Here is a 23,920-nt window from a genome sequence, read left to right as displayed (position 1 = left end):
ATAAAAACGAACTACAATCCCCCTTCCTCTAGCCCTGATAACCACTTTTTTACTTTCTTTCACTATGAATTTGAGTATTCTAGATATCTCATATAAGTGGGATCATTTAATAATTGTCCTTTTGTGATGGCTTATTTTACTTAGCAGTAGTGTCTTCAAGGTTCATCCATGTTGTAGCACGTGTCAGAATTTGCCTCCTTTTAAAGACTGAGTAAATATTTCACTGTATGTCTTTACCATATTTTGTTTATCCATTCATCTTACAGGGGACACTTGGGTTTGCACCTTTTGGCTATTATGAAGTATGCTGCTATGAACATTGGTTGTAACACTATTACAGTTTTGAGACTTGGACTCTTTTGTGTATTTCAGGGCAGGTGACATTACGGAATTAAAAATTCTGGAGATACCAGGTCCTGGAGAAAACCAACATTTTGGAGACCTTCATCAGACAGAATTAGGCCCATCTGGTATTGGGTACCAAGTGGGTATCAATCAGAATGGCACGGGCAAGCTGGTGAAGAAGCCAGCCTCATCCAGCAGTGCCCCTCAGAATATCCCTAAGAGGACAGACGTGAAGAGTCAGGATGTTGCTGTTTCCCCACAGCAGCAGCAGTGCTCAAAGAGCTATGTGGACAGGCACACGGAGTCCCTGAGTCAGTCCAAAAGTTTCCGCCGTCGGCACAACTCTTGTAAGTTGGATCAAGTTGATGTTTCTTCTTAACCTTGTGTTTCAAGGCTATAAGCTCTTATCCACTGCTGTTCTTTAAACAAATTCTTTATTACCCTCATAAAAAGGGATGCTGGCAGAGCTTCACAAAAATACAGCATGATCGTCTTACTGCAGGGCTAGTCCCTCAGGATATTAAGGGAAAGAAAATAAGCTGTTAGAGACTCACACCAGCTCCCTGCCCTCTCCTCCACATAACTTCCTTCATGAAAAGTCAGTTATCTACCTGGAGTTCACATAGACGAAAGCCATTATTGTTTTTAATGCGGTAATGGATGGAGGTGGTAATGTTTGAGTGAGCCTGCACTTGGCTGTTCCAGGGGATTCTTGAATAACTTGTGATTTGGCTTCCATCCTCAAGAGAGGAAGGTATTGACCTACATATCTCTGTGATCAGACAGTTTCTGACAGACTAAATTTTAAATTTGCTGTATTCCCTGTCCTTACACATCAAGGAGAAAATGCACAGGTGTATTGATTGCCTAGTTTTGTTTGGCACTAACAAATTGTTGAGTGCCATCTACTCACTGTGGAACCATAGATAATTCACTAGAATCTGGTATGCTCTTTAACATATGCACTAGAATAATGTTATAAAAGTGAATTATAATAGAATCACCAGAATCTGTGTGGTATCTGTATGAGGGGCCAACATTTTTTTTTTTTTAAGATTATTTATTTATTTGACAGAGACACAGCGAGAGGGGGAGCACAAGCAGGGGGAATGGGAGAGGGAGAAGCAGGCTTCCTGCTGAGCAGGGAGCCTGATGTGGGGCTCGATCCCAGGACCCTGGGATCGTGACCTGAGCCGAAGGCAGACACTTAACAAACAACTGAGCCACCCAAGTGCCCCGGGGCCAACATTTTAAGTTTTGAAAATGCCTTGATTTCGTGAATAAGCTATTGAAATTTTGGAAATTAAAAAAAAATGTATTTCTAGACATTTTCCTTCATTGCTTAAGTAACTGTCTGAATTGGGGCACCTAGGTGGCTCAGTCAGTTAAGTGTCTGCATTTGGCTCAGATCATGATTCTGGGGTCCTGGGATCGAGCTCCGCATTGGGCTCCCCACTCAGTGGGGAGTCTGCTTCTCCCTCTCCCCCTCCCCCCGATTGTGTGCCTGTGGCTCACTCTCTCTCAAATAAATGAATAAAATCTTAAAAAAAAAGTAACTGTCTGAATTGACAATAATTGAAAACGTGAGACTGAAATTGAATTGTTACTTCTGTATCCTTTGAAAAACTGTAGAATGCTTGGATAGAAAATTTATTCTTTCCATTTCTACTTTAACCCTCTCTGCTTTACTCTCCCTTTTTAATTTATTTTTTAACATTTATTTATTTTAGAGAGAGAGCTTGTGCATTCACTTGTGTGCAGGAGAAGGGAGTGGGGCACAGAAGGAGAGGGAGAGAGAGAATCTTAAGCAAGCTTCATGCCCAGTGTTTGGACCCTGAGATCATGACCTGACCTCAACAGAAACCAAGAGTTGGGTGCTCAACCGACTGAGCCACCAGGTGCCCCTACTCTCACTTTAAAAAGCCCTTTTTTCTTTACTGAAAACATGAACTTGTTTGTTTAAAGTTCAAATATTCAAGCAGTTTATAGTTTCTCATGTGCTTGGAGACAACCTTCATTAGCAATTTTTTCCTACATACTTTTTGCTCCTGTTATTAGTGTCTTACATTACTAAAGTAGATTTGTTATATTAATGAGCTAATATTGGTACATTATTAATTAAAATCTGTATTTCATTCCGATTACCTTAGTTTTTATCTACTGTTCTTGTTATAGACTTCTGTCCAGCACACCACCTTACATTTAGTAGTCACGTCTCCTCTTGCCTCTGGCGGTTTCTCAGACTGGTTTTGGTGACCTAGACTATTTTGATGAGTACTGGTCAGGTATTTTGTAAAATATCCCTTCATTGGTATTTGATGTTTTTCTCATGATTAGATTGTGGTTATGTGTTTGGGGGAGGAAGACCACGGCGATAAGTTATTTTCATCACATCATATTAAGGGTATGTAATATCAACATGGTTTATGACTTGATGTTGACCTTAATATCTGGGCCGAGGGAGTGTGTGTGTCACATTTCTCCTCTGTAGAGGTCTCCCCACCCCTTCCATATTGGAAGGAAGTCTCTGTTTACAGCCCACACCTAAGGAGTAGAAAGATATGCAGAGTATCTGCATAAATTATTTGGAATTCTTCTACATCAGAGATATGTCTTTTCCCCCCTGTTTAATCATTTATTTTTTATCAGTATGGATTCATAGTTATTTATCTTATACTTTGGGTTATAATTCATCACTGCTTTATTTTAAAGATTTTATTTATTTGACAGAAACACAGGGAGAGAGGGAACACAAGCAGGGGGAGTGTGAGAGGGAGAAGCAGGCTTCCCACCGATCAGGGAGCCCGACGCGGGGCTCAATCCCAGGACCCTGGGATCATGACCTGAGCCAAAGGCAGACGCTTAAAGACTGAGCCACCCAGGTGCCCCCATCACTGCTTTATTTTAGTGCTCAAATTGTTTCCGCTTTGGCCACTGGTAGCTGTTTCAGTCAGCTCCTGTTTTCCTTTGACATTCCCCCATTCTTGTGGGTGGGTTTTTCCCTAGTATTTCTGTACTTTTTGGCAGTACAGGATGTTCCAGGTTTATCTTCTCTATTTCCTACCCTAGCCCTAGAATCAACCATGTCTCCAGGGAGCCCTCTTTCTTTTATTGGAGAATGGTATTACAAGCCACCCTCTAGGTGCTAGGTGTGCTCATTGCTACTGGGTGTCGCTAGCTGACAGGGCAGGGAAATAGATATCTGTATACTTGTCCAGTGTATATACATGTATCTATTATTATTTTCCTGTGTGTAACTTTACTATGTTAAGCTAAATATGAGTTCATACTAATGTCTCCAACTCAAATCCATTACCACATTGCATCATTCTAGCCGCCGCCTTTTTTTAAGTGTGATTTCTCACTCTTAACAGTGAGAGACCTGTCTCCTACCATCTGCCATCCATTGGCTTAAATGATTTCATTCTAGTATACAGGTATAGCACTATCAAAATTACCAACCTGGACCCACACTCCCTTCATTGACTTGCTTTATCTATTTGTAACATTGTTTTGTCGCCTTCTGCCATCCATCCTGGGATCCTCCTGCCTCCTCAATGATATTTTAAAAATTTGCATACATTAAGGCTTATTCTTTTTTAAAGATTTTATTTATTTATTTGAGAGGGAGAGAGAGGGAGAGAGAGAGTGCACAAGCTGGGGGAGGAGTAGAGGGAGAGGGAGCAGCAGAGTCCGGGGAGGGAAAAGGAGACTCCCCACTGAGCATGGAGCCAGATTCCAGGATCATGACCTGAGGACCTGAGCCAAAGGCAGGTGCTTAAACAATTGAGCCACCCAGGAGCCCCATTGGCTTATCTTTTTTTTAAATTAAAAAAAAAATTTTTTTTTTTTAAATATTTTATTTATTTATTTGACAGAGAGAGACAGCGAGAGAGGGAACACAAGCAGGGGGAGTGGGAGGGGGAGAAGCAGGCTTCCAGCGGAGCAGGGAGCCTGATGCGGGGCTCAATCCCAGGACCCTGGGATCATGACCTGAGCCGAAGGCAGTCGCTTAACCGACTGAGCCACCCAGGCGCCCCTCGCTTATTCTTTGTGTTCTTAAGTTCTGTGGGTTTTAACAAATTTAGTGCCTCTGTGGATTTTAACAAATATAGTGCCTTGTATCCATCATTACAGTATTGTACAGAATCCCTGTTTGACCAGTTCAATCCTTCCCCTTTTTCTTCCATGATCTTTCCCCCACCTCAGCAACTATTGATCTTTTTACCATCTCTCTAGTTTTGCCTTTTCCAGAATATCACATAATTAAGATGATGCAGCATGTAGCCTTTCGAGACAGGCTGCTTTCACTTAACAATGTGCGTTTAAGATTCATTCATGTCTTTTTGTGGCTTGATAGCTCATTTCCTTTTATTGCCGAATAATATTCCACTGTACAGATGTGTCAAAGTTTGTTTATCCATTTATCTATTGAAGGGTTAGTTGCTTCCATCTTTTGGTGATTATGAATAAAACTGCTGTAAACATTTGTGTGTGTGTGGGTTTTGTGTGGACATAAGTTTTCAGATCATTTGGGTAAATACCTAGGAGTGTGATTGCTGGATGTATGGTAAGACTATCTCTTTCTAGGGCGCCTGGGTGGCTCAGTCGTTAAGCGTCTGCCTTCGGCTCAGGTCATGATCCCAGAGTCCTGGGATTGAGTCCCACATCGGGCTCCCTGCTCAGCGGGAAGCCTGTTTCTCCCTCTCCCACTCCCCCTGCTTGTGTTCTCTCTCTCGCTGTCTCTGTCTCTGTCAAATAAATAAATAAAATCTTAAAAAAAAAAAAAGACTATCTCTTTCTAATTTTTTTCCCCTTACCAACAATTATACCAGCTCTCTTTTGAAAGAGTGCAGTTAAGTTCAAAACAAGTAATTTATTTGATCTTTAGTAAGTCATTCTGGTAAAAAAGTGGGATCACTCTCAGAAGCATCCCCTGCTTGATGCTTTTTCTGCTTTTGCTGGTTGGTCTATTCCCTAGTTTTTTTTTTTTTTTTTAAAGATTTTATCCATTTATTTGACAGGGAGACAGCGAGAGAGGGAACACAAACAGGGGGAGTGGGGGAGGGAGAAGCAGACTCCCCGCTGAGCAGGGAGCTCCATCCCAGGACCCTGGGATCATGACCTGAGCCGAAGGCAGTTGCTTAGGGACTGAGCTACCCAGGCGCCCCAGTTCCCTAGATTTTTTAAGTGCACATAAATAAGGTAAAGAGATCATGGCAGTAAATGTTATTCTCATTCAGAGAACTTTTGAATCCAGATTAGTGTGGAAAATACCTGTGGCCTGGGAATTTGATGATGAGATGTGGCTCAGAATTGGCTTGTGATAGAAGGTAGAGTTGCCTTTATTTATTTGTTCAGTGAACCCTGTAAGATGAGTAGAAAGGTCTACCAGAGACTGCATTTTATGTGGCATTTTAAGGATTCCAAGAAAATAGATTGGTTTTTTCCCCACTGTAGTTGTAATGTAGATTATCAGTGTTTTTCTCATCAATGAATGAAGAAGTGGAGATTAAGTATTTTTCTCATTAGAGATATATAAATAGAATTTTCTCTGGTATATGTGCATTGATATTGAGACTAGTATATTCCTAGTACGAATATAATCTCTCTGGTTTTTAGTGTTCTTTCAAGGTTAATGATGAGTTGTTGAGGATTTGTTGGTTCTAGTTACCTAATCTAACATTGATGAGAGATTTAGCACAAGCAGATTTTAATCTCTTCTTTAGGTTGTGTGTATATGTGGGGTGGTTATAGAGGATAGTTCCTGTGACCTTTGTCATTGAACTGACCACTGAGAATATTGTCAAGTAGATGAATGGAACATGAGTGCTGGGGAGTAGAGGGAAACCATTTGAGACCAGCTAAGGATACAGGTTTGTGTATGGTTTGTTCAGTGTGACAGTGATCCCACCATCTGGGGTTAGAAAGTTTTTATGGTCCTACTGAGGTCCTCCTGTGACTTAACCTCCTTGGGTGTGCTTCATCCAACAGGCTTGAAAACCCTGGTGCTGCTGCTGGAGCCCAAGAAGTTGACTGATTACTAAGGCCTGGAATTTGGGGAGTTGAAAAGAAGGTCCCAGATGCTCTCAGTCACTTCCTCATGAAGCCCATTGAGTCTGACATTAAAACATTTGGAGTTTGACCTTCAGGTGCCCTTTAGTGTGCTAACTGCAGGACAAAGTTCCCCTTTACAATATGTGTGTGACAAAAACCAATAAATAAGTGGCAGTGAGGGTTACACAACAATGAGTTTGTTGTCCTGGCCAAAGGGCTTTTGTGCCAAAGGCTGGCAGCAAAATGGCACAGGAAGGCGGCCAGCCTCTAGTCTTAACACATACTTGGCCCTTGTAATTGAAAGGTAAAGAAATCTACGAAGCACTCTATCTTTTCCAAGGGAAGTGCTTTTCTCTCTTAGTGGCCTGAGGCCATTTTAAATACAGAGCGAGGCCCTTTGGGCTGAGTAAGCCAAGTATTAAGACCGCTTATTCACGCAGGACTTCCTCATATTTTCATTAAAGTATGAGCAAAAGGAAGAATAAGAGACAACTGAGCATATTGGCCTGCCTTTCATTTACTTTATATTATCTTTTTCTTGCTGACCTATGATGTCAGTATTTCCTCTTGGGTATTTTTTCACTGTCTACTTTCCTGACAGTATTTGGAACATAGCTGGTCGTTAGTGTATATTTGTCAAAGGAGTGAATGTAAGGTCTGTCTTCAGAGAGCGTGAGGAGAAATAACCTGATACCTTCTAAAGCCACAACTCTGGTTTGGTTGCAAGTGGTGTTTGTAGAGTCTTCAGGCTGAGCCAAAAATGGCTTCCCATTTTGCTGCTTTTACCCTATCTTCTCTTAAATTGATTAATTGCTTATCTTCATCTGTCATTGTGATAGATCTGGGATAGTTCATTGTCAGTTCCTGCTGGGCACAGCTGAACTCCTTTCCTCTGAAACCCGGGCCTTATGTTCCCTCTTGTATTACTGTTGACAACTTCATCTTCCTGTCCTTTTCAGTCACGCACAGTTTTGATAGCTCCCTTTCTTTCCCATAGTTAATCTCAGGTTGCCTTTTCTTTTGTGACCTCTTTAGACTCTTTTGTTGTTTGCTTGGAGTGTTTTTAGTTTGTGTGTGTGTGTGTGTGTGTCCTTTTTTGGTATGGCTGTTTTTATTCAGAGATTTGTGTATTGTGAGCGAGCCATAGAATTGGGTGACAGGTCTGAATGACATGGTTCTGCCCTTTGTTGGATTACAGTGTCCTTGGGGAGCTGGAGTAAGAATACAGATAACTGCAGAACAAAGCAGGTAGCATAGGCAGGCGCTAGCCAAATGGTTCCCACACTGCCCCCACACTGCCTCAGCTGGTCGGACGGGGGAGGTCCTTCGGCTGCAGCGATCCAGGGGGTGTGTTAGGGCTGAGTTTGTAACAATAAAAATGAGAAATAGCTTAAAAGCTCATCTGTAGGTATGATACAGATCAATAGGGTATACTCTATAAAAAATCATATAAAAATAGTTGGAGAAATCTTTCATGAAACAGAAATAAGCTCCTAGGGGCGCCTGGGTGGCTCAGTCGTTAAGCGTCTGCCTTCAGCTCAGGTCATGATCCCCGGGTCCTGGGATCGAGCCCCACATCGGGCTCCCTGCTCCACAGGAAGCCTGCTTCTCCCTCTCCCAGTCCCCCTACTTGTGTTCCCTTTGTCGCTGTGTCTCTGTCAAATAAATAAATAAAATCTTAAAAAAGAAAAGCTCCTAAGCAAGAAAGCAAGGTATAAAATTTTGTAAGATGGATGCATATTTTTGACTAAAAGGAAACATGTCAAAATGTTAAGTGAATATCTGCAGTTTTCTATATATTTTATGCATTACTCTGAACATTTGTTAACAAAAAGTTTATTTTTTTAAGATTTATTTATTTGACACAGAGAGAGAGCTAGAGAGGGAACACAAGCAGGGGGGAGGGGGAGGGAGAAGCAGGCTTCCAGCTGAGCATGGAGCCCCATGTGGGGTTCGATCCCAGGACCCTGAGATCATGACCTGAGCCGAAGGCAGAGGCTTAACAACTAAGCCACCCAGGCGCCCCAGTTAACAAAAATTTATTTTTAAAAAAGGAATGCTTGTTTCCTGTTCCTTTTGAATTCCTTTTTCGCATTGTGCTGTACTGAAGAGGTTTTTTGCCTTTGCCTTATGGGCTCATTGTCTTAATATGATCCTCTGCTAGTTCTTTTAACTTTGCGTAGGTCTGTCAGAGTTATGTGGTTTCCCTACTCTTGTTTCCACAAATAGCATGGAATTTGGAACCTGACCAAGCTCAGAGTTCAAATCCTAACTCAGACATTTATTAGCCGTATCAGTTTGGAGCATCCTTATTTTCTTCATTTGTAGAATGGTAATTTTAATCGGGTTGTTTTGAAGACAAACAGATAATGTGTATATCAAAGCCTAAGATGGTACCAGGTACATAGGTTCTGCAAGATGACAAGTGGAGTGAGTCCTTAGTGTCTTCCTTTGCTCTTGGCTAGTAAATGATTATTTACTGAAATGAAAAATAACCATGTTAAGTATTTTCTCGCTTTTCTAATACCTTACAATACTTTAAAGTATTACAACAATGAAGTCATCTTTGTGAAAAAGCGCATGGTAAATGTTCATGTACAAGTGGATTATATCAGCGTGCTCTGAGTAATAGAAACCCTACCTCATGGCTCAAATAACAGAGAGAAATTATGTCACAGGTGGAGTCCAGAGTTGGGACATTTCCAGGGATAGTACAATCAGGCCTTCAGTCTTGTTTCTGTGAAGCTCTCCTTTGTGTGTTGGCTTTGTCCTCAGATTGAAACTAGTTGGGTCCAGCAGTTCTGTGTGTCCCATCCAGATTCTTCAGAAGGAGAGAAGACACTGTCTCTTTCAGTGTATCATCTTAAGCAGGGTTTCTTAACCTCAGTACTCTTGATATTTTGGGCCAAATAATTTGTTGTTGTTGTGGGACACTGTCCTGTGCATTGTAGAAAGTTTAGCAGCATCCCTGGACTCTACCTTCTAGATGCCAAGAGCACTCCCCAACCACCACCAGTTGTAATAACCAAAAACGTCTCCAGACATTGTCAAATGTCCCATTGGGGTAATATTGCCCCTGATTGAGAATCAGAAGTTCTTTAGGAGTGAGGAAACCTTTATCAGAAACTGCTGGGATGCCTGGCTGGCTCAGTTGGTTAAGTGTTTGCCTTCAGCTCAGGTCATGATCCCAGGGTCCTGGGACCGAGCCCCCCATCAGGCTCCCTGCTCAGCGGGAGTCTGCTTCTCCCTCTGCCTCCTGTTTTCCCCCTGCTTGTGCTCTCTCTCTGACATAATAAATAAATAAAATCTTTTTTTTTTTTTAAAGATTTTATTTATTTGATAGAGAGACACAGCGAGAGAGGGAACACAAGCAGGGGGAGTGGGAGAGGGAGAAGCAGGCTTCCTGTGGAGCAGGGAGCCTGACGTGGGGCTCGATCCCAGGACCCTGGGATCATGACCTGAGCCGAAGGCAGACACTTAACGACTGAGCCACCCAGGCGCCCCCAAATAAATAAAATCTTAAGAAACTGTGGCAAGAGCTACCCTCTGCTGCCCCCCCAATCCTGTCTTCTTGACCAGTATTCTTCTCATGCCCATGCTTGAATCAGTTGTTGGCATGAGCACCACCTTGATTGATTCAGAAATTAATCCATTTCTTCACCTTAGAGAGGGTATAGTATCTATCTGAACAAAAATGTGTTTTATTCTGAGGGTAGAGAGGTCTGGATGTTGGATAGGCAGTAACAGAGTCTGCTTACAGTGCAAGAAACTCTAAAATTGCTTATCTGTGGTAAGGGCCTATTGAAAGTACATGGTGGAAAGATGCAGGCAATTTGACTGTTGGGTCTGCAGAAGTGATTGGGAGTGATAGTAAAGGGGGTGCAAGTAACAGGTGAGGACTGGGGTTTTGTTATTGTTCACCATTGACTCTCCAGCACTTAGCAGAGATACCAGCGGATAGCAGATTAATGAACATTTTTGAATGAATATAGAAAAATGCTGATCAGAATTCTCTCCTGAGTGAAATGTGTTTTGGATTCAGTAAGCTGTGGTGTGATTATAAGTGTAGTTGGCTGAAATGAAGACACTTATGGAGACCACCCCCATTTGTGTCTTTCACATAAACTGTATTCAGCTTCAAAGAAATTATGCTTTGGCCTAAATAGTGCCTTAAAATAAGCATGAAGTATTTGACTCAGAATATTGATGTTATTTCATTAGGTTTCTTGTACTTCCTCTTTTAAAACTAAGCATTTCTGTGCAGCTCTTACTTGGCTCACCAATTTATTGACTTCTACCATACATACGTACCATATATATATCAGATACAAGACATGAAAAGACAAAAAGGACTAGATAAACAAAGTAAACCTTTACAGTAATATTCGTTTAAATTTGGCTCAATGGTTCAAAATATTTTGCTTATTAAAAAATTAATATTTAGGGGCGCCTGAGTGGCTCAGTCGTTAAGCGTCTGCCTTCGGCTCAGGTCATGATCCCAGGGTCCTGGGATCAAGCCCCACATCGGGCTCCCTGCTCCGCGGGAAGCCTCCTTCTCCCTCTCCCACTCCCCCTGCTTGTGTTCCCTCTCTTGCTGTGTCCCTCTCTGTCAAATAAATAAATAAAATCTTAAAAAAAATTAATATTTAGTTAGAACAGTGAATAACTGAGTCATTGACATTTTGGTGATGGGGAGGTGAGGGATAGGTTTATTACCTTGATTGTGGTCATGGTATAACAAATGTTTGAATATGTCCAAACTTATAAATTGTGTACATTAAGTATGTGCAGGTTTTTGTATACCGATTATACTTCAGTACAGCTGTAAAAACAAAAATCAGTGCTGCCTGTACCTCTGAGCAGATGAAGCCTGGGTGCATCTTTTCTTGATTCCCAGGGGTGAATCCAGAGCCGCAATAGACCTTGGCTTGACTTTGTGTTTCTTTAGTATTTTCCCTTCTGCTAATTTTGTGTTTTTCTTTGTTTTGGTTTGTTTATAGCTAAGCTGTTTCCGCCATTGGTAGCAGCAGTGATGAGGGGTTTGGCTTTATGATTTAATCACTTGATCTCTGTTAGGGGATTAATGTTTCTAGATACCTACTCTCTGTTGGGTGAGAGACAACAGAGAATCTGGTTAGTCTTTTTAAGTCTTTTCTATTTGTCTATTTTGAGCTCAAGTCAATTAAGACTTCCATCCACACTGGGAGAAGATGAGCTCTTTAACATCTAGACTGGTCTGTGTTTACTCTTGGCCCATGTCTGAGATTTTAGAATTAGAGCTGTAAGTGCTATTTCTCTGTATGTCTGTAATTCAGAAAGTTCTTTACCTTTACAAATTAAAAAGGATTAAATAAACAATGATTTTTAAAGTAATATTAATGGTTCAGAATTTTTTTGCTCATTAAAAATTAACATTTGGTTAGAAGAGTAATTAGCTGCGAGTCATTAATTTTTAAAATCTTGGTATACCACGAAAGAAAATAGTAACATGCTAGTTATTGCAGACGAAATTTTTTTTTTTTTTAAGATTTTATTTATTTGACAGAGACAACAGCGAGAGAGGGAACACAAGCAGGGGGAGTGGGAGAGGGATAAGCAGGCTTCCCGCTGAGCAGGGAGCCCGATGCGGGGCTTGATCCCAGGACCCTGGGATCATGACCTGACCCGAAGGCAGACGCTTAACCGACTGAGCCACCCAGGCACCCCTAATAGAATTGGTTAAGTAGGTGTCAGAAGCCCAAAAAAGCAAAAAGAGACATTGAGGGAGGGGAAGCAGGGAAGAGGTTGCCATTATCAGAACCTGGACGTTCAGAGAACGGACTTCCCAGAGAAGTACCAGAGCCAGTGCCAGTACTTTTAGGGAGTTGCAGTGAAGCTTGTCCTGTCTACATGTGCCAGGAAGAAAAACTGGAGACTGGAACCAATTGCCAGGGCAGTGCTGATGCAAATAGCAAGCAAACAAGGAGAGAGTCCCTTCTCATTCCTCCTTCCTTTCTCCTTCTATCCTCTTCAGGTATCTACTACTGGTAGTGGAACCTAACAGGAAGCCAGCTAAGGAAGGAAATATGTAGTTTGTAGAGTTCCAGCCTGGGATTGCGAAGATTGAGTGTAGAGTTGAAAGACAGTAGTTTAGGAGCACTTGGGTGGCTCAGTCGGTTAGGCGTCCAACTCTTGATTTCAGCTCAGGTCATGAGCTCGGGGTTGAGCACCCCACGTTGAGCTCCTGTGTTGGGCTCTGCACTGAGCAGAGAGTCTGCTTGTCCCTCGCCTCCTCCTCCCCCAGCTTGTGCTCATGTGCTGTCTCTCAAATAAATAAAATCTTAAAAAAAGACAGTAGTTTAATAAGTGACACACTTATAATTATTACTAATTATTATTATTGAAAGAGAGGTTCAGAGAACTGGTCCTGGAAAAAATTTTTCGTGGCTGAAAAGTCATTAGTTGAAAAAAAAAATAACCAAAAAGAATACCTCTGGGAGGCATGATGGAGAGCAGGGTGAGCAAACTTCTGTAAAAAGTCAGATGTTAGGGGCGCCTGGGTGGCTCAGTCGTTAAGCGTCTGCCTTTGGCTCAGGTCATGATCCCAGGGTCCTGGGATGGAGCCCCACATCAGGCTCTCTGCTGGGTGGGGAGCCTGCTTCTCCCTCTCCCCTGCCTGCCGCTCCCCCTGCTTCTGCTCTCTCTCTCAAATAAATAAATAAAATCTTAAAAAAAAAAAAAAGCTCAGATGTTAAATACTTTAGACTTTGCAGGTCATAAGGTCTCTGTCTTAAGTATTTTTTGTTGCTTTTGTAGCACAGAGGTAGCCTTAGACAATATGTAAACAAATGAGTGTGGCTTTTCTAGTAAAACTTACCTACAGAAACAGGCAGTGCGGCTGGATTTGGCAGAGTCCAAATAGTTTGCAGACTCCTGATGCAGAATATACACTTAGTGTAAAGTTAGTCAGTGATAGTCCATTTGGATTCATGTTTGGAATAACCTTGATACTTTTCAATTTGGGAGACCATCTTCTTAGACCTGGTTAATTTTTTAAGAACTTCATTCTAGCTAAAGAAGGCCTTAAGAGGGGCACCTGGGTGGCTCAGTCGTTAAGCGTGTGCCTTCGGCTCAGGTCACAGTCCCAGGGTCCTGGGATCGAGCCCCACGTCGGGCTCCCTGCTCAGCGGGAAGCCTGCTTCTCCCTTTGCCACTGCCCCTGCTTGTGTTCCTGCTCTTGTTATCTCTCTCTCTCTCTCAAATAAATAAAGTATTTAAAAAATGAGAAGGCCTATAAGAGGAATAGGGGAAGTGTTAGCTCTGCCATGCTTTTGTTCATTATGATTGATTATTTTAATACATAGTTTATAGGAATCTTTTTTTTTCCCCCCCAGGAGATGGTGAGTTTTATTGTCTTGTCTGGATAGAGGTTTGATTTGCTCTCGAATGTTCCAGGGTGGAGAGACTAGGAAAAAGCACAGGATGCAGAGGTCTATTCGGTGTAATCTCCCTCGTTCTCATCTTCACCATCAACAGAGAGAGCAGCATACTTGCTTGCAGAACTGAACTTGGAAGCTGGATTTTCTTCAGGTTTCTTTGGCTCAGGTGCAGATCGGGAGTCTTGATCCTTTTTGCCATCTTTCCTATTGGACTCCTTCCAGTGGTCTTTGTTCCCTCCATCTCCTGGACCACGGCTGGAGTTCCCACTTTGGCCTTTTGGGACACTCACCCCATCTACTTTGTTTTCATCTGCTCTCCTTGCTGGTCCGTCCTCAGGTGGCTGAGCTGGAACTACTTTCCCCCCACCACTTGTAAGGGACTGCTGCTCTGTGTCTGAGCTCTGAGATCGAGCAGGAGGGTTAGAACTTCGCTTCACCCAAGCATTCTCCTTTGGTGTGGAGGGGCTGGCATTACCTTCAGAGGCTGCTCAGATTTGGGAGGCTTAGAAGTTGGAGAGTGACAGTCTTCCTCCTTATTGGGTGCTTCATTTTCTAGAGACTTTTCACTCTCTCTCCTTCGTGCATTTCTGCCAGATGTGGCCGAGGTCCCAGTCTGTGATGACTCACTTCCTGTCCTGGACCGTTCCCGTTCCTAGTCTCTTCACTTCGCCAGCTGGGGTGTCTCTCCCGGGGCCGTCGTTCTAGTTTTGGCTCATCCAGCTGGCGCTGCAGCTTCTCCTGCTCCTTCTGCAGCTGCTCTTCTACTTCTCGCTCTCTAGCAGCTGCGTCAACAGGCTTTGCCCCTCCAAAGATAGAGGCCGCTCGACTGGACTGGGAGGTGCTAGCAGAGGAATCATCTTCCTTAGGAGTCCTCCGAGGCTTTAGATTCAGTTTGGGTCTTTGGGGGGGACCTCTGTCCTCGCGCCTGTAGTCGTCCCTGGAGCTCCAGGGCCGCTCGTCTCGTCTGTCGTAGCCGTCTTCGTAGCGGTCCCTGCCTCCTCCGTAGTCATCGTCCCTACGGTACCCGCTACCGAACGCTCTTCTGCCACTGCCTATCCTGGAGTCGTAGCCTCTGTCGTAGCCCCTGCCGCCTTGGTCATCATAGAGATCCCGGCCCCCGTACCGATCCGTATCTCAGCGTGGCCCATCATGGTGCCCGTCCCGGTATCGGTCGGAATCGTAACGATCTCGATACTTGTCTCCAAAGCTATCATCACCTCTCCTCGGCGGGTAGTCATCGAAGCTGTCTGTGGCAGGACAGGCCCTCCAGTCTGTATCTGTTTTGTCAGAATCCCGATTTCTGTCTCGGCCAAAAGAACGATCATCCCTGTCTTTATCCTGTGCTTGATCAGCAACGTCCACTCGAATTCTCCTGTTACCTAGAGACTCTTCGCTGAGGCTCAGGGCACTGAGCAAAGAATCCAGGTCCTCAAACTCAGCATAACCAAAACCTTTCAACCTCTCTGGATTGCTGGGTTCACGTGGTAAACGCACTGCACTGATATTTAATCCTCTGAAGAATTCCTTAATGGATTCTTCTGTCACATCACAGGGCAGGTTCCCTAGAAAAGCAGTATAGGGCGGCGATTTCGGAAGACGGCTCCGGTTGATATTGGGTTCCCGAGCAGCCCGTGGAGCAGTGGGCAGGATAGAACGGTCAATTGGAGGTGCCCTGTACACGTCGTTATCATTACTGTGCCAAGTGGTTGAGACATCTCCTTCCAGGTCATCTGTTTCATCAGCCCAGCTGACTGGTTTGGGGACATAGGTGCTTCCTCCCCCAGTCCCTCCGTCCTCAGCCAGGAAGTCTGTTAGGGAGATAGTTTTCCCCTTCTTATTCTTCTTTTTTGCTGAGGCCGCCATGTTGGGAGAGGGAGAGAGAACGCAAAGGTATAGGAATCTTTTTAAGCCACCTACTCATTTCAGTATGCTTTAGTAGCTAAAAATTGATACAGTTGTACAACAGTGTGAATGTACTTAATGCCACTGGACTGTATACTTAAAAATGGTTAAGATGGTAAGTTTTTTCTTATGTATATTTTACCATGATAAAAAAAATTGATGTTAAGTCCACTTGCACAGACACACTTCTTGTTATGGAACAGCACTCTTTCCTCTGATACCTCAAATACTGGCAGTGATTGGCTGGCATGAAACCTCATGAGGGTGCCAATTCCTATCCGTACATTAAACTCACAAATCTTAATTTTCTACTCTTTTTAGTTCAAAAGTAAAGAGAAGATTCAGTGTCGTCTTTTTTTTTTTTTTAAGATTTTATTTATTTATTTGACAGAGAGAGAGACAGCGAGAGAGGGAACACAAGCAGGGGGAGAAGGAGAGGGAGAAAGAAGCAGGCTTTCTGCTGAGCAGGGAGCCCGATGTGGGGCTCGATCCCGGGACGCTGGGATCATGACCTGAGCTGATTGAGCCACCCAGGCGTCCCGAGACCTATTTTCTAATAGTATGCCTTGATTTAATATTGAGGCAGAACATTCGTCCTGCACACTGGACTTTTTTTTCTGGTTCTTCCCCTCCCTGCTCTGTTGCTGATGGTGTTAACCTGACCTGTGTTCTCATGCCTGCTCTCCCATTCCTATCTCATCCACATTTCTATGATACTTTATATAAACTTCTACTCTAACTCTTACCACATTATATTTTAGTTACTTGCTTTTTATAGCTCTCCTCCTTCCTTTGTGAGTAGCATGTCTTGGTTATATAGTTTATTCCTAGCACCTAGCTGTGGTACACAGCATGCTTTCACTAAATGTTTTTGTCAGATTATTGGACCTAGAACTTAACCCAGATTTTTTTTTTTATTTTTTAAAGATTTTATTTATTTGAGAGAGAGAGAATGAGAGATAGAGAGCACGAGAGGGAAGAGGGTCAGAGGGAGAAGCAGACTCCCTGCTGAGCAAGGAGCCCGATGTGGGACTCGATCCTGGCACTCCAGGATCATGACCTGAGCCGAAGGCAGCTGCTTAACCAACTGAGCCACCCAGGCGCCCCGAACTTAACCCAGATTTTGACAGGCTTGTCATTGTTTCATAATTCAAGCTGTTTATGGTGGCTCAGCTAGATCTTCCTCTCCTTTATAATTTTGGCCAGCCTTAGTTTTTTTCAGAGGCCTAGATCTCATTTTCCAGCTCAGCCCTTTTCCATACCAGTATTTGACATTAGGAAGATTTGGACACGAGTTCTGTTGACACAGTACACATCTTTCTTTTTTCTTCTCCCTTTTTTTTTAAAGATTTTATTTATTTGACAGAGAGAGGGAACACAGCAGGGGGATTGGGAGAGGGAGAAGCAGACTTCGCGCTGAGCAGGGAGCCCAATGCGGGGCTCGATCCCAGGACCCCGGGACAATGACCTGAGCTGAAGGCAGACACTTAACTGACTGAGCCACCCAGGCGCCAGTACACATCTTTCAGAATAATTATTGTAATTGTTTTTGTCAGTGTTGATTAATTTGTTAAATATTTATTGACTGCCTGCTATGTGCTAGGAACTGTGCAGGGGATACAACAGTGAACATTTTACATACGTGGAAATTGAAAAGTTGGATGACAGGTATAAGATAATATGTTAATGAGAACTGCAGCTGGATCCTAGGTCTCCTGGCTGATCTATAGGGTAGAAGGGAGTTACTGTGAGAAGTTAGAGTAGTATAGTTGGGATGATACGTGTGTGAAGGGGTTTGCCTGTGATCATTCTAACCTCTACTTGAGTATTTTTTTTTTAAGATTTTTTTTCTTTTTATTTGACAGAGATACAGCGAGAGAGGGAACCCAAGCAGGGGGAGTGGGAGAGGGAGAAGCAGGCTTCCCGCGGAGCAGGGAGCCCGATGCGGGGCTCGATCCAGGACCCTGGGATCATGACCTGAGCTGAAGGCAGACGCTTAACGACTGAGCCACCCAGGCACCCCTCTACTTGAGTATTTTTAATAATTGAGAGCTCAGTCTTTCAAAAGGAAGTACATTACATTTATTTAAACCATATTGGAGGTTCCATTTGGCATACCAATAACCTGGTCCACCCTTTCAGGGTGGTCAGATTGGCTCAGAGTATAAACTCAATTCAGGGTTATCTGGGAATGGATGGTTGGGAGAGTTCTGTGGGGTGTTCTGTCTTGGCTGCCAGAAGAGTAGTTAACTGGTGTGTAATGGCCAGATAGAGGGTGCCTGCTGTTGGTGTTGCTGTGCATCTTGGTGTGGTCACTGTAGAATCAGGTCGGTATGGTCCTTGTCATATTTGATGGTTCAGAAATTGCTTACCGACAAGTGTTGAGAAAAGAGATCACATTAAATAAGAGATCTAAAAACAGGTTTATAAATCAAAATACCAACTTGTAGTGATAGATGTATGCCTGGCTCAAGATCTGGAATCTCTCTAAAGCAGAGATTCTCTCCTGCTGGGGTCTAGGCTGAGATCAAATAAAAAATCAGAAGGTTGCTTGCTTGGTAAGCGTAGAATTAGGAGTCAGTTGAATATTCTGTTCCTGTGAGCTTCAGGTTACAAGGAGTTGGACTTATTTTACTTGGGGGGGGGGTGGTATTTCTCTGTTAACTGTTGCTAGACATTTGAGATCAAACCACCCAGACCTGTGGGAAGAGACTGCTGTACTCTTCCCCTTCTACTTTTTTTGATATTCAGTTGTCAAAAAAGCCTCTGTCATGGGCGCCTGGGTGGCTCAGTTGGTTAAGCGACTGCCTTTGGCTCAGGTCATGATCCTGGAGTCCCGGGATCGAGTCCCGCATCGGGCTCCCCGCTCAGTGGGGAGTCTGCTTCTCCCTCTGACCCTCTTCCCTCTCGTGCTCTCTATCTCTCATTCTCTCTCTCTCTCTCTCTCTCAAATAAATAAATAAAATCTTTAAAAAAAAAGCCTCTGTCATTACTAATTTCCCTTTTTTAAAAAAAATATTTATTTGACAGAGACAGCGAGAGAGGGAACACAAGCAGGGGGAATGGGAGAGAGAGAAGCAGACTTCCTGCTGAGCAGGGAGCCCGATGTGGGGCTCCATCCCAGGACCCTGGGATCATGACCTGAGCCGAAGGCAGACACGTAACGACTGAGCCACCCAGGTGCCCCAACTGATTTCCTTATGAAGGATAGAACTGGTTAAGATTTCCAGGAGTCGTACTTATTTTATATTCCCTGTTACTTGGGTAATATATGAAATCTATTATTCTGTGAGATTTGTGGTAGTTTGTGCTACTTAATATGATCTAGAAATAGCTTACCTTTACCATCTTCACTTTGATTCCTGTAACACTCTCCATAAAAGACTAATGTATTTTCCATTTCCACTGAGTGCTTTCTGTGGGCACACTGACCTTAGTCCCTGTTTTTTCTCTAGGGTCATCTAGTAGCAGACACCCAAATCAGGCAACTCCAAAGAAAAGTGGCTTAAAGAATGGCCAAATGAAGAATAAAGATGACGAGTGCTTCGGGGATGATATCGAAGAGATCCCAGACACAGATTTTGATTTTGAAGGGAACCTGGCCCTCTTTGACAAGGCAGCTGTGTTTGAGGAGATTGATACCTATGAGCGGAGAAGTGGTACCCGTTCCCGGGGCGTCCCAAATGAAAGGCCAACTCGGTACCGCCACGATGAGAACATCCTGGAGTCGGAGCCCATTGTCTATCGGCGGATCACAGTGCCCCACGGTGTGAGCAAGGAGTTCTGCACGGGTGAGTTGCACAGCCCTGCATCCCACCGGCTGCTCTCCCCTTTCGGTTACGCTGAAAAGAGAATGACCTAAATTCTGAATCAGAGTCTTGTAGTAGGAATTAACTGAAGTGGCTTTGTGGTTAGCTATTATTATTGTCTCTTGGGAAATGTGGTTAATATGGCATTCTGCCTACCAGGGGGGATGTGGGGGTGTGGGGTAGGGGGCTGATTTCATGTCCATTTATATCCACATCTGACAGGTTCTGGTCTGCTCTTTATTTAGTGTGTCATGATTAACAACTAAAGGCATAGGAGCCAGCTGTCTAGATTCACATAATCAGATCTTTGGCTTTTCACTTTGGCTTGCCTGTTACTACCTGTACATTTCACCAGAAGTTCAATTCTGTTTTACTAGTTGTTGGGGTAAAAAACAGAGATGGACGGTTGAAACCACTGGCTAAAATTGGGGTTTCAATAAATTACATTTGTTTACTATACTATCCTCATCTCCTACTACCCCTGGTCAGGGAGGGTTTGGCTAGTCCTGTTTCTCACGTAACAGAGTAGTGCCTTGGTAGTTACGTCAGTCATTGTATACGATAGTCTAGTCTGTTGCCTCAGTGGTTTTAACATTAGGATCTTTTCTTCAAACGTGGCATTAGAGGGGCACCTGGGTGGCTCAGTCGTTAAGCGTCTGCCTTCGGCTCAGGTTAGGATCCCAGGGTCCTGGGATGGAGCCCCGCCTCAGGCTCCCCACTCATTGGGGAGTCTGCTTCTCCCTCTCCCACTCCCCCGTCTCGTGCTCTCTCTCACTCTGTTCTCAAATGAATTTGGAGGCAGATAAAACCAGCTATAGGAGAGGTGTAGTCTACCTCATCCCTGTCGCTTCTCACTAAGCCACATTATTATCTGGGCTTCTTCAAATACATTTGGAAAACCATTCTTATTGAATGATCTTGAAGAGCTGAAGGAGGAATCATAATCATTTTAATTAAGTAGAGAAGGAACTAAATACAATATTCATTTTGGTTTGAGGGTTTGAATATAGGGAATATAAATTTGGAACAGTAGTAGCGGTTATAGGACGTATTATGGAGATGGCTTAATTACATTTGGAGGAAAGTCAGATATGGCGTGGCTTTTTTGTAGACAGCAGTAAAGCTGTGTTGTATTTGGTTTGCTGAGTATAGAAGTTTGCACGTGCTTTCCATGTGGAAAAAAAAAGGCTGTCAGGCTAAGAGAGTACCAAATTATTTTTCCATTGTTTGCAGGTGGACTCTGGTGGGCATACCTCTTTACTAAGGTAATTTCCCTAAGTGGCACTGACATGTGACTTCCTGAACTCTGATTTTTACCACCTGTGTTTAGGCAAACAGCCCAGCTCAGAATCAGGCTTCTGATTCAGTTGCCAGGTGTTAAGCTTTTCAGAGGCAGCCATCATCCAGCAGGTCTGGTAGCACACTCAGTTCCTGCTATTCATCTGCCCCTATGGCTCCCCTCTTTTACTGCCCTCATTTGCGAAATAAGCCACCTCTGCTGGTAGCTGTCTGAGCTGAGGTGGTCTGGTCATGCAACAGGTCGTTTCCCTAAATTTCCTGAGCTTGGGGAGATAGAGCCTACGTTGGAGTGAAGTGGCTAAAAGGAATAGAATAGTAGACTCAGGAAAGAGTCTCAGATCTAAAAGAGCCTGAGAAAACATTGCTAAAGTAGACAAAGGGGAGGGTGGGAATTTTTTCCTACTACACGCTCCACCTCCCCAATTTGATTTTCACACCTTGTTTAATTAATTAATTAATTTTTAAAAAGATTTTGTTTATTTGTTTGACAGAGAGAGAGACAGCGAGAGAGGGAACACAAGCAGGGGGAGTGGGAGAGGGAGAAGCAGGCTTCCCACTGAGCAGGGAGCCCGATGCGGGGCTCGATCCCAGGACCCTGGGATCATGACCTGAGCCGAAGACAGACGCTTAATGACTGAGCCACCCAGGCGCCCCACACCTTGTTTAATTTAATGACAAGTAAAAAGTTCCCTTCTCTCGCATGAAACTCTTTTTCCAGAATTGCCATTAACAAGCGAACAACAAACCACATGAGCTGGTCCTCAGCCAAGCGCTCAGGTATGGTGGCTTGTGTGTGCTGGTGACCAGTTGCACTTCATTGAGTCATGACAGTGAGGGGATGAGAGGCCCTGCAACTTCATGCCGTCTGGTTTTCCTCTTTGTCCTCAGTAGTGATAGGAGTGCAAATGAAGCCCTTTTGCCAAGCAGGGTCTATGCTGGAAATAGAGCAAGCAAGCCATTGCCTTGCTGAGCAGCTTCTCCTACAGGTGGTTTTTATCTCTGTTCCAGCAACAAGACCCAAGCCTCAGTTTCTACTCTTACTCAGATAGTGCATGGCTGGGGTCTTCTAAGCAGATGTTACAGTCAGAGTAAGGCAAACTATCTAGAATATGCGGGGAAACAACCTAAGACCATGTTAGTGTTAGGTTACTTGTTCACTTAGTATGATTTTCTCATTTTGCAGATGAGGACATTGAGGCCCAGAGAGATAAAGACTCTTACAAACCTTATCTATCACATTTCCTTTTACCTTCGGAAGGTAGCTAGGTTAAAGAGGAGGAAGAACAGTTTCAGAGGAGATGGGCAGTGTAATGGCACAATAGACTACGGTCATTTCTCTTTAGTGTCCTCAGAAACGGACCAGCTTAGATCAGCAGTTGTGGAGGGTGGCTTGGATAGCTCCCCAGCTAGCCTTTTGGCATTCATGTCCTAGAACCCCAAATACCTTATTTTCTGCTAATCTCCAGGGTAGCAAAAGAACAACATGTTTACTACCCATGTGGTGTGATGGCTTGCGTCTGAGGATTTTGACAGCTTGCTGCTGGTATCCAGCACATTGACTGCGTGCTGAGTGGTGTCAACAGTTTCCAAGCTATTATGCTATAATTGCTCACACTCCTCTTGGCAATAGGGGAGAGAGAGAGAGAGAGAGAGAGAGAGAGAGAGAGAGAGAGAGAGAGAATGTGTGTGTGTGTGTGTGTGTGTGTGTGTGTGTGTGTGTGTGTGTTATGGGGGCTATGGGGGCAGTGTTATAAAAGGTCTGTTGATTGGGAAAACACATTCAGGAAGCAACTAAGTTTAGCTCTTTGTTTAACCCAAATCTTTTCTCTTTGGAAAGCCTTTTTGAGTCCTTTGACAGTGCTGCTGTCTCCAACAATCACAGATTCTAAGACATTCCTCCAGCTTGGACTTAGCTTGCTAAATAATGCTATCCAGTGGTCACATACTTGTTTATTAAGTTTGGCTGTAAAATGTGAAATGTGTGTGAGCACTCTGTTCAGTGGTAAGAGGTTCTCAAAGAACACTGGTTAGGAGAGAGGTAAGGCTTCAAAGAAGAATCTTTGCTCAACATTCATATTATTCTAAAAGAAATAGGTTAGTCTAAATACTGTTGCTTATTTTGTGTAAGTCACTCTAAGATCTTGTATTCGTTATTAAGCTGTATTAGGAAGGGGCGCCTGGGTGGCTTCTTCGGTTAAGTGTCTGACTCTTGATTTCAGCTCTGATCTCAGGGTCCTGGGATCGAGCCTTTCATGGGGCTCCATGCTCAGAGGGGAGTCTGCTTGAGACTCCCCCCCTCATATGCACATGTGCACACATGCGCTGTCTCTCAAATCTTTTTTTTTTTAATCTAAAAATGGTATTAGGAATGGAAGGATACCATACATGCCTGGAGTCCAGTGGTGTGGATGTTAATTACACTGGATGTTGAGAGTCAGGAGAGGTCCTGAAGGCTGGGCTGATCAGGAACAGCTTCACAAAGGGAGCAGGACAGAAGCCTTGAAGCATAGGCAGAATTTCACCAGGCAGAGAGAAAGAGGAGACGTGTGGGTAGGCTGGTAGGTGCTGGTGAATAGTGTGAGTAAAGGGCCGTGTGGGAGATTGGCCATCATCTGGTTTGGCCAGGAGGGAGAGTGTTTGTGTGGGGGAGTAGCAGGAATTAAATAAGCTTTGGACCACAGAGCCTTGTGTGTGTATGCTATCGTTGTCCTATGCCATCGGGAACAGCTGAAGGATTCTGAAAATGACATGATCCGAGTCTCTTTTAAGAAGACATAGTCTTTTTTTTTTTTTTTTTTTTTTAAGTTTCTATCCATTTGACAGAGAAAAAACACAAACGGGGAGTGGAAGGCTGAGGGAGAGGGAGAAGCAGGCTCCTTGCAGAGCAGGGAGCCCAATGCGGGGCTCGATCCCAGGACCCTGGGACCACGACCTGAGCCGAAGGCCGATGCTTAACCGACTAAGCCATCCAGGAGCTCCAGGAAGATTCAGTGTCTTCAGGAAGACTGGTCTCATGATAGATTTCAGGGTGGAATGAGAGGAGAGATACCAGAGTAGGAAGACTAGGTTCATACCTAACTAATGTACCAG

The 23,920-nt window shown here is 43.7% G+C and overlaps 2 protein-coding genes across 4 annotated transcripts in view; one reads left to right on the top strand and one right to left on the bottom strand.

Annotated features, from left to right (window-relative positions):
- Nucleotides 1-23,920, top strand: part of EDC3 (enhancer of mRNA decapping 3) — a 61,732-nt gene that overhangs the window by 21,783 nt on the left and 16,029 nt on the right. For 2 of the 3 annotated variants that reach the window (XM_027572760.2, XM_027572761.2), the window contains 2 exons: nt 373-692; nt 19,178-19,513. In XM_027572760.2, coding sequence (XP_027428561.1) covers nt 373-692; nt 19,178-19,513 — 656 coding nt within the window. The remainder of the gene's footprint in view (nt 1-372; nt 693-19,177; nt 19,514-23,920) is intronic. The other variant, XM_027572763.2, reaches the window with a different exon arrangement.
- Nucleotides 13,711-15,990, bottom strand: LOC113910489 (eukaryotic translation initiation factor 4B-like). The gene is given in 3 exon segments (XM_035728305.1): nt 13,711-14,275; nt 14,278-14,474; nt 14,477-15,990. Coding segments are annotated over 3 exon segments (1,806 nt in total). The 5' UTR covers nt 15,684-15,990; the 3' UTR covers nt 13,711-13,873.

This window comes from Zalophus californianus, chromosome 6, assembly GCF_009762305.2.
Source record: "Zalophus californianus isolate mZalCal1 chromosome 6, mZalCal1.pri.v2, whole genome shotgun sequence".
NCBI lineage: Eukaryota > Metazoa > Chordata > Mammalia > Carnivora > Otariidae > Zalophus > Zalophus californianus.
Note: the sequence above shows the minus strand (reverse complement) of the source record. Positions and strands in the feature narration are given on the sequence as shown.